The following is an 11000-nucleotide window of genomic DNA, read 5'->3' as shown; positions in this document are numbered from 1 at the left end:
TCCTTGTCGATGCATAATCAAGCGGGGAAACGAGACTTTTATTTTCTCCCAAATAGAACATCTAACCCAATTTGTAGAGGCAAGAGAGCCAGTTGCCTCTTCCCCTATAGCACCTTGAGGTATCAGCATAAATACAAGGACTGCAATAATGTGCCATACGAAATAGAGGAATGTTTTCTTTTTTTAGTCTCCTAAATTGTGAATTCCATTGATCTCAGGTTTATATTTAATATTCCTGAGAAATTATTATTCAATTCAATTCAGTTATATATAAGGTTAGCTTAACAACATTTGCTGTGTATTTTTTTTTTCCTTTTTTGGATAAAATTCTTTGAATTTGAGTTAAACAGTATTGTAAATGTTGGAATAAGGATTATATATTATTAATGTATCGTATGATTATTTCCAATGTATCAAGATATGAAAACTGAGAAATAAATATATAAAAAAAAAAAAAAAGAGTATGCAGGATCCTATGTTGTTTAAAAAAGCCTTAAAAACTTTCCTTTTCAAGTAGGCATTTGGCATTGATTAATTAATGTATCAATACTTATTTGTACACTGTTTGTACACTACCCGCACACTGCATGACCTATGCTTGTTCTTAGAAGGTAATAAGGATTTCAGTTAATAAGTTACTCGGTTATATTGTCCTTTATCTGTAATGAGTTGTTAAAATGTAAACCGGAGAGAAGGCAGCTTGCTATACCTCAGTATATAAAAGACTATAAATAAATAAATAAATAAGTAAGTAAGTAAGTAAGTAAGTGAGTGATTTAGCCCAGCTTTAAGTGATAGTTTTTCATTTTAGACTTTCCTTCTGTTCATGTCATTACTTTTTTTTTTTTTTTTTTAATGCCCTCATACTAGATAGGTATTTATACCTCTATAGGAGGCCCACCTAGTTACTTGAGGTGAGGTTTAGGTATTAGTGTAGGGGTTAGGGGCCACTTTGACATGCAGCGTGCGACGTACGAACAGAACAGTGCACACTTGTGAAGATTTGATGATCTTCGGAGTGAGGAAATCCACCCAAATATGGGATTTGTGCAATGTTCTCTCAAACTAGCTTTTGATGTTACCCAGGTAGAGAGTCAACTTGGTCAGAAATCTTGCCCCAAACTCCTCCCCTTTTCCTAATTTGCATCTCACCATGCGTTACGGTGTTTTTGCATGAGAAAACGCCATATAGCACTTTGATAAATGACCCCCTTGGTTTTTACGTTACCTTATGTTTTTTATCGCCATATCATTTATGTTTAAGCATGTTTTTAGTGGTTATATTTGATATTTAATTTTTTACAGTTAAGTTTTGTTTCATTTTTATTATGTATATTCATTTGTAATCCGCCTTGAACCGTGGAATGAGCGGAATACACATCTTTTAATAAATTAATTAATTAAATTTAAAAAAAGAAGACGGGAACCTCGGTAGCTGCGAATGAAGGTGTATGGCTCCAGATTCCAACTCTGGTTCCCATTGAACAGAAGGTCCAAAACGAATAAATACTTACTTTACAGCGCTTTAAGCATCACTTATAACTTGTTTGTTGCAATTTTTCTCTAAACGGCTTAACAAAACTACTTCCAACAGTAGCCATGGAGACTAACAGATACCCGGAAGATCAACCATCAGTAGGAGACTCTCTAGGGTTTGGCGCTTCGCCTCTATGCTTCCCGAATGACGTCACAGAGGTTTTTGCGCTATCGGCTTCTCCGTCTCAGTGGAACGTGTGGGTGAGTCAGGCTCAGCTGAGGGTGACGTCACGGTGGCCTGCAGATTCGGGCGCGGCGGAGGTGGAAGTAGCCGCTACGGAACGTTCTGCTGGATAACTGTCGTTGCGGCCTGGAGCTTCCTCTCACGGTGTGACCCTCGGCCCTAGCCGCCGCCATGTCCGTGTTTGGGAAGCTTTTCGGCACCGGCAAGGCCGGCAAGACGCCGAGTGCGCAGGAGGCTATTCAGCGGCTGCGGGAGACGGAGGAAATGCTTACCAAGAAGCAGGAATTCTTGGAGAAGAAAATCGAGCAGGAGCTTCAGACGGCCAAAAAGCACGGCACAAAAAACAAGCGAGGTGTGTGTGTGTGGGTTCTGCAGGTTCTCCAGGGTATGGAGTTCAGAGGTAACGCCGCCCGTGGGTCTAGCATTTCTTCAGTGGCGGTACTGAGGAGCCCAGGCAGGTTACGAGTCAGTCCTTAGGGTAGAAGAACATTCCGGGAGGAAGGAGCATGGGCAGGGGCGAGAGTGTCTGAATGATTTTTATTTTTTAACGCATAATTTAAAGAAATGTGTCCCTTGCTTGAGGAGAGAGTGTTTTGGAGGTAAAGAAGTGAAGCAGTCCGCCGTATCCTAGTAGCTGATATAATCACTTGATGCTTGGGGAGAGAATTATTTTTAATTAAAAAAGTGCTTCTTTCACCTAAATTCACGCAGTGAGTAGCGACCTCTGGCCATGAAGAGCAGCAGTGGACTATGAAGCAAAAAGTGTTTTAAAATTGAGAGGGTGTAAATTTTCCATAGTACAGCCTTTGGAAGCTAATAAATAAACTTTGCATTCATAATCGGAGAATGCTGTTATCGATTGGCTAAAATGCAAACTCCATTTTCTCTTTCGTGTCATATCCACACCAAATTCTAAGGTGTGGAGAACTTATTTTTTACGGATCCATTCAGATGCGGACGTGCGTGTCTGGAAAGTAAGCGCCATTAGTTCTGTATGATACTTGTATTTCAGTAAGGCGATAGGTTAATTTATTTTATTTATTTAACAACTTTTTTATACCGGTATTCGTGGGTACATCATATCGGTTTACATGTAACTGAGAGAAAATACAAAAAACAGGGAAGGGGAGCAGAGGGAAAGGTAGAGAGCAAAGTACAGGGGTGAAAGGACAGGTAGAATAACTAAAGGAAAACAATAACTTGCATGATGCACAAGTATAGTATGGAACAGAATTTTGCATTTATACAAAAAATAACTAATTACAAAATAGCATGCAAAGGTATCATAATTTACTATTCAGTGAATATTATCATAGGGCAGCCTGGGGATGCTGTGGGTCGAGTAAGCTAGGGCTGATTAAAAAGATGCTTGTCTTCCTGCCTCAAAAAAAGCATTTCTATCTTGCAGAATCTGACAACCAATTTATTTTCTAGTATACCAACTTTTTTTTCCTAAGACACAAACACTTTTCCACCAAGGGGGATCTGCTTTTACTTTGTCCTTTTTTTCTGCTAAGGAGGCTACTTAGACTGTTCAGAACAATTGGAAGAGCCCTTCCTCCTATCTGTGTAGTTGATTTATTTATTTTAAAAAATCTGTATTCTGCTAATCCACAGATCTAGTCTATCCTTTCTTTGGGAAGCATTTTTCACTTCTGTGTAGCTCATGCATTTTTGAAACTGGCACAAAGATGTTGAAAATCAGTTCTGTGTGATGTCTATTCTCATAAAATTGGCTTAATTTTTTTCCCCACTAAATCTTGACAGTTTGGGATTTCAATATGAAATAATGCAATTCATGAATTAATAGAGTCTGGGGCTATTTGGCCTGTGGCATTGTTTTTTTTCTCATGTTACAAAAATATTTAAGCAGGCCCCAGTGCATGTTTAGCTTAGTGCACAAGAGTAAAACTCCATGGAACACTTTTGCATACCTGGACTTTATTTATTTAGCACCTTCCTGACTGTAAACTTTGTTTTTCTGAGACTTTAACTTTGTACTGAACAAAAAGTCTTTTTCAATCAAAACAATTACATACCAAAAACGAGAAATGTGTAATATACAGCTATTTCCAAAGTTGTACTTATGGCTCAGGAACCACCATATAGTTAATGGTACTGAACAAATACAATGATTTACATTCAATAAGGTTTTTTGTTTCTTTTTATCTCAAATGATCTAATTCTTTCTGAACTAGTTTTCAGATTACCACTAATGCATGGCAGTAAAGCGGAAAAAAAAAAAAAAAAGTATACTGATTTGAAACTACCATAGTGCTCAGGAGGTCCTGGGAACATCTACTTTGTTTCCAGAAGATGGTCACCTCTTGGCATTTTGTCCAAGATCAAGTGTACAGTGTAATCTGGGCAGTGAGCCGAGAACAGTTCTTAAAAATAACTCTTCTTGGTGTATTGGCTGGAATTGAGAACCTGTACAACTTTTTTTTGTTGTTGGGTAGTTATTGCCCTGATACTGGTGGGTCAGAAAGAATTATGTTATGACCATTATCAAAACAGTAAAATTAATTCTCATTTGAAGAGTGGTCCAGCTTTTCAGAGTACTCCTTTACTCACCCACAACAGCAAAAAAATTAATGTATTTAGTCTAAAGTTGTGTTTTGAAGCAGATTTACTGGCAAGCAGACTTTCTAATTGTAATGTTTATATATAATATTAATTCCTTAATTAGATTAGTTTTTCCCTAGATTCTAAACCAATCTAAAGGAACTGATGTGATAACTGTGTGGTTCTTACTGATCATATTTCACTGCTGTTTATCCTGTTATTAGACTTTTTTGTCATTTCTTAGTTCTAACTCAGAACCTTTTTGGATCTCATTCATGTTGTAGAATCAAAGGATATATACATTTTCTGTGTTTCTCATTCTTTTCAAACATGATGTCCATTTTCTAAGCAAGTTTTCTGCTTGTGTTAAATACTGAAATGAAGTAAAAGTTTAAAAAAAAAAAGGAAATCAAATTAGAAATGACACCTTTATTGAGTTTTAAGAATGGTTACAATATTCTTTTTGTGAGATTCTTTATCTTGACTCTTAAGGCTTGACAAATCCTAGTTGCCATGGCATTTAGGGTTTTTATGCCACAATGCAGCAGCCAACTGCACATTGAGATACTCAGTAAGATTGATCCACAAAGTACCTGAATTCCTGCACCTATCTTGCAAGACTTGAAATCCATAGCAGGCGTTCGGGTACCTCATGGTTTAGACTTGCTGAGATCCAAGCAATGCAGATCCCAACTGGCAGTGGGGTAGCAGAAGGTAAGAGGGGTAATTAGTTGGAGTCTGGGGAAGCTGCTAGCTGAAGTAGGCTGGGTAGGGACATGGGTGGGTGACTAAATAGAGCTGGGTAGTTGGGATTGTCTGGCTGAGGCTGGCTTGCTTGGAAGTAACTCCATGGGGGAGAGGAAGAGGACATCTGGTGGGGGGAGGCTGGCTGTGAAGGAACCGAGAGAGAATGAGACTGGTAGAGACCTGTATTAAACTGAAATTAAGGACCCAGTTTACTAAATTACCCCTACCCCCTTGCCATGGACACAGAATGGAAAAAGTCTTTAATAAATCAGGCACTAAAGGAGCTGTGGCAGACCTTGGGAAGGGTTTCTCCTCACCCTACGCCAGCTGCTGGCTTCTAGATCTAGAGAGAATTTTTCAAGGTCTATTTTAAGTGCTGCTGTTATCTGCAAGCAAGTGATACTAATTTAAATTTAGAGCAAGGAGGGACATCAGAAATAAAGACAGTTGAAACTTGGTATTTTTTTTTCCTTTTACTGCTGCAGCCTTGCCATATTAGGAAGAAATGTCTTTTGTCCAAATTGCAATTATGTATGTTTTCTTTTGTACATCACATTAGTGATTAAGAAATGGAATGGTCAATCTTTTGCTTCCTGTTACTGGACCTGATGATAATAGGTTTTCCCATTTTGTCCATGGGAAAAATGGTTAGTATTTCCTCTGCCATTGATTAAGATTCTTGCTTTTCCTAGCGTTTAGACAGATGAACTCAGGACCAATGGGTTATGCTCCCCTGCCAGCAGATGGAGATGGGGCAAGCTGATGTCACGGTATATATACTCCTGCAGTGACCCCCAACCTGCCAGTATTCTCAGTCTTCAGCAGATGGTGGACATGCATCTCTCTGTGGGTATTGTTTCGTGTTTTTTGGAAGGAGAAAGTTGAAATTCTGATTTAAAGAAAAGAGAGCCCTGCTCTCCTGTGGCGACACAAAAAGGCCCCTCCCGCAGTTGAGAATTCCTGAGGTGATTTCCATGGTCCCTCAGAGGTGTCCCTTGGCCCATTTGCCAGGTTTCCTGGTGTGGTCTTGGCTGCTTGTTCAGCCGAAAGGCAGCGGGTGCTGAAGGCCAAGTGCGGAGGTGATAGCAGATGCCCTCTTCCCCCCCCCTCAGCCAGAGACCATCTCTGTACTCATCCTGTAAGCGCTGAGCTCAGGTAAGGTTTAAAAAAAAAAAGTTTTACCTTTTTAAGCAGACACTGAGGGGTTTTAGGACTTCCTCAGGTCTCCGTGCCCAGCCTGCTGAACCGAAGTTTGTTCTTGCTCCTGTTGGGGTTGAGGGAACTGGGCAGCCTGGTGGGTTGAGTGGCTCTGGTGGACTGGGTCCCGTAGTTAGGCTTTTTCCTTGCACGCTACATAGTAGGCCGCGGTGGCATTTTTCGCATGCTCCTGTGCGTGCTCTGCTGCCCTCTACAGACAGTCTGTGTACGAAGTGCCTTTGCTCTGTGCACATGTTGGGCACTCATTTTTGGGCAAGCCTTTTATGCGCACAATTTTTAGTCTTTCCATGCTTCGGGACTTGGCATATAAGTTGTGCATGCGCCTTGTGCTTGCTTCTGCAGTGCTTAAATTTTTGAGCGCAGGCCGTTCAGACTCACATGTACCGCTGCGATGGTGCCAGTAAACAAGAAGCCTAAGTGTCTTCCTATTTTTGTTGCTTGTCATATTGGGGCTTCTTCTCCTAACCTGACTTCTAACTTGTGTCAGCATTGCTCATATGCTCAGGGAGAGTTATCTTTCTTGGATTTTGCTAAGCCTGGCTCTTCCCATTCTGATGATGGGTTGGTTACAACTTTGACTGGAGGGATACCAGACCTTAGTTCTCCCTTGACTAGCTCCTCCACAGGCAAGGGCAGTTCTATGGGATCAGCTCCAGTTCTTCTGGGCTTGGTTTGGATCCAGCTGCCTTTTCTTGGGTGGAATATTTTTCAAGGCTACAAGCCATTCTTCAGGCGCAGTCTTCTGCTTCACCCAATCCTGTCAGGTTGGATCCTTAGCCAGTGACTCCTCCTCTTCAAGTCCTAGGCTTCAGCGCTGGAGCTTTCCTCTGCTCCCTGTGGGTGTTCCTGTCAGGAATCTGGTTGGCACGGATGATGAGAGAGATCCTGATTCCCTGGGAGATGGGGAAATTCCTTCAGGACTGGAACCATATTGAACCATGTTGAGGTTCTTTCTTAGGGATGAACTGCTGGCACTGATTTTCCAGATCTTGAAACAGCTTGGTGTTCCTGGTACGGATGCCATGTCTGAGCCAAAGAAGAATCCCATTTTGGTTTCCTTGCATAAAGCCTCTTGTTTTTTTTCCCTGTGATGGATGCCATTCAGGAATTGATTGATCTTGAATGGGACACTCAAGAAGCACATTGTAAAGGGGGTCAGACATTGGAAGGCCTGTACCTCCTGGATCCAGCTGTGAGAAAGCATTTGAGTTTTCCCAAGGTGGATGCCCTGGTCTGTGCCGTCTCTTAAGTGGACGACTTTCCCCGTGGAGGGAGGTGTGGTCTTGAAGGATCTACATGATAGGAGGGTTGAGGCTATCCTTAAGCCTTTGAGGCAGTGGCAATAACTTTACAGATCGCTTCCTGTTGTGCCCTAGTGGCAAGATCATCTGCTTCTCTTTTGGAAGATTGATAACTTTGGAGGGTCTTCCAAAGCAGTTATGAAACCTGCTGCCACCTTTTTAGCAGACGCAGGCTGCGATTTGGTCCATACCTCGGCCAGAAGAGTGGCTTCAGTGATAGCCGCTAGGTACCAATTCTGGTTACGAAATTGGTCAGCTGATGCAGCCTCCAAAGCTAATCTTACCAAGATGTTCTTTAAAGGCTCGTTCTTGTTTGTGAATGAGTTGGAGATACTTGCCAGTACGTGGGGCAAATCTCTGGTTCCTCAGTTGCCGGAGGATAAGCAGTTACAGCACCCCTTTGATATGAGGGGTTGTTTCCAGGTTCCAAATGGTTTTGTCTCTACAGGGGGCCGGCCTTTCAGTAGGTCCATCCTTTCGTCCAAGAAAGCCCAAGAGAGGAGCGGGTTCGGGTGGCGGATCTTCCCGAGCTTCCCAGTGAAGGTTTGCCAACCCACCTTCGGGAGCAAGAGATGGGGGGGGGGGGGGGGGGGCAGGCGCGCGTGCGCGCCTCTCTTTTATCAGAGGTGGGTCGAGATCATTTCAGACCAGTGGTTTCTGGAAGTGATACGAGAAGGATATGCACTGGAATTTCACAGTATTCCTTGGGACATGTTCATGGTGTCTCCTTGCCACTCCCTGCAGAAGAAGCAGGTAGTGGAGTTTACGCTTCAGAGGCTCCTCAGGTTGAGGGCTGTGGTTCCGGTGCCCATGTCTCAAGAAAGTATGGGGCGATATTCCAATTATTTTGATGTGCCCAAGAAGGAGAATTCCTTTCATCCCATCCTGGATCTCAAAAGGGTCATCCGTCATTTTGAAAGTGACTCATTTTTGCATGGAAACCTTGCGCTCTGTGATTAGTGTCAGTGCAATCGGGGGAATTTCTGACCTCCCTGAATCTGAGGCCTACCTTCAAATTCCCATCCGTTTGGAACATCGTTTTCTACATTTTGTGATGTTGGGGGGTGCCATTATCAGTTTCAGGCTCTGCCTTTTGGTCTAGCCACCGCCCCCAAAATGTTTTCCTTGAGAAGAGAAGGGATCCTGGTGCACCCTTACTTGGACGACTGGCTGATTTGAGCCGCCTAGTGACTCACAAGGTGATCCCCTTGTTGCAGGAGCTCTTTTGGGTAGTGAACCTGGCCAAGAGCAGACTTCAGCCATCCCAGTCATTGGATTATCTGGGTGTTCAATTCGATATGGGGCAGGACAAAGTTTTTTGATGGAAGTTCGGATTCAGAAATTGATGACTAAGGTGTGTTAGTTGATGAACACTATTTGCCCTATGGTGTGGTCCTATCTTCAGATGCTCGGCTTGCTGGCAGCAACCCTGGAAGTGGTGCCGTGGGCAAGGGTGCATATGCGTCCTCTTCTCGTTGGAGCCCGCAGTCTCAGGACTATTTGGTTTGGCTCCACTTGCCAATGGTAGTCTGCTCTCGCTTCCAGTGGTGGTTGCAGGAGGCTCATCTGAGAAAGGGATTTTCCTTGTCCTCCCCGGCCTGGTTGGTACTCAAGACAGATGTGAATCTCCAGGGGTGGGGGGGGGGGGGCTCACTGTCAAGAGCTGACGGCCCAAGGGTGTTTGAATGCTGAGGAGTCCTGTTGGAACATCAGTTGCCTGGAAGCTTGGCCAGTTGGCATGCTTGCAGTTCAGCCACAGGCTGCAGGGTCAGGCGGTCCACGTGATGTCTGACGGTGGCCTACATCGATAATCAGGGAGAAACCAAGACCCAGCAAGTGTCACAGGAAATAGACCAGCTTATAGAATTGCCGGAAGAACATCTACAGATGTCTTTACCTGCAATGTGCGAGGCCGAGAACAACGTAAGAGGGACTTTTTCAGCAGGGAGAGTCTGGACCCAGGAGAATGGGTTTTGTCAGCTGAGGCGTTTCAGCTGATTGCAGATCACTAGGGCCTTCTGTTCCTGATCTGTTGGTGACTTCTCGCAATGTAAAAGTTCCTTGATTCTACAGTCACATGAGAGATCTGTGGTCCCTGAGCATATATGCTATCATACAGGTCTGGTCAGAGGACAGATTTCTTTATGCCTTTTCCTCCGTGGCTGTTGCTGGGCAGAATAATTCGCAAAATCGAAGGCCACAGGGGGCTAGTACTCCTGGTGATGTTGGACTGGCCCAGGCATCTGTGGTAAGTGGAGACTCCTGGTGGAGATCCCCTTCATCTTCTGCCACACATGGATCTGTTACAGCAGGATCTTCACTAGGATCAGACTTTTGTTCTGTCGTACGGTTTGGCCCTTGAGAGGGCTCGCCTGTTGAAGCATGGATGTTCCTCCGAGGTGATTGCCACCTTACTCTGCGTTCAAAAGTTCTCCACTTCCTATATATGGGTTTGGAGAATTTTTTAGGCCTGATGTGAGGAACATGGCGTTCTTCTTCATTCAGTTAAGATCCTGCTCATTCTGGATTTTTTGCAGGATGCGTTGAATAAATGTTTGGCCTTCAATTCCTTGAAAGTGCAAGTTGCGGTTCTTGCCTGTTTTAGGGGCCTGGTGAATGGTGATTCCTTGTTGTCCCATCCTGATGTGGTCCGTTTTTTTAAGGGGAGTGAAGCATCTTCGGCCTCTCTTGCGGTTACCAGTTCCCTTGTGGAGTCTTAACTTGGTGCTGGATTTTTTGGTGGGCTCTACATTCCAACTGCTGCGTAGCCTTTCCTTGCAGTTAACTTTGAAGACAGTGGGTATAGGTTCTGTGTGTCAAATCTCTGAGCTGCTGGCCTTATCTTGCTGGGAGCTGTTCCTTTGAGTGACTCCAGGGGCATTACAGCTGTGTACTGTTCCATCTTTTTTGCCCCAAAGTGGTGTTGGACTTTCATTTGAATCAGTCCATCTCCTTGCCATCCCTGGATAAGGTCAGGGATACGAAGGAGTATTGCCTGTTGTGCTCATTGAATTACAAGAAACTTGTCTTATGGTATCTGGAGGTTTCTGAACCTTTCCATAAGATGGATCGCCTCTTTGTTCTTCGTGGCAGAAGTAGGCAGGGCGCTGCAGCTTCGCAGGCTACAGTAGCTCACTGGATTAAGGTGGATGCTGAGAAGCTGTTGCTTACTCAGGTTCAGGCTTATTCCACTAGGGCTCGGGCAATAATATGGGCAGAGGTTTGATTGTTGTCTCCCATCGTTATCTGCCAAGCTGCGATTATGGTCATCTTCACACACTTTTTCCAGGTTTTGTTGTCTGGATTTGCAGGCCCAGGAGGACGCAGCTTTTGTACATGCAGGCAGCCTCCCACCCCATTCAGGAATAGCTTTGGTACATCCTACTGGTCCTGAGTCCATCTGTCAACAGGCTAGGAAATGGAGAAATTATTTACCTGATAATTTTGTG

At 43.7% G+C, this 11000-nt stretch overlaps 1 protein-coding gene across 1 annotated transcript in view; it reads left to right on the top strand.

Moving 5' to 3' along the window:
- Nucleotides 1–1673: 1673 nt before the first annotated feature.
- Nucleotides 1674–11000, top strand: part of CHMP4B (charged multivesicular body protein 4B) — a 107791-nt gene continuing 98464 nt past the window's right edge. The window contains exon 1 of the mRNA XM_029613990.1: nt 1674–2072. Coding sequence (XP_029469850.1) covers nt 1892–2072 — 181 coding nt within the window. The 5' untranslated portion in view covers nt 1674–1891. The remainder of the gene's footprint in view (nt 2073–11000) is intronic.

Source organism: Rhinatrema bivittatum, chromosome 8, assembly GCF_901001135.1.
Source record: "Rhinatrema bivittatum chromosome 8, aRhiBiv1.1, whole genome shotgun sequence".
NCBI classification, from domain to species: Eukaryota; Metazoa; Chordata; class Amphibia; order Gymnophiona; family Rhinatrematidae; genus Rhinatrema; species Rhinatrema bivittatum.
Note: the sequence above shows the minus strand (reverse complement) of the source record. Positions and strands in the feature narration are given on the sequence as shown.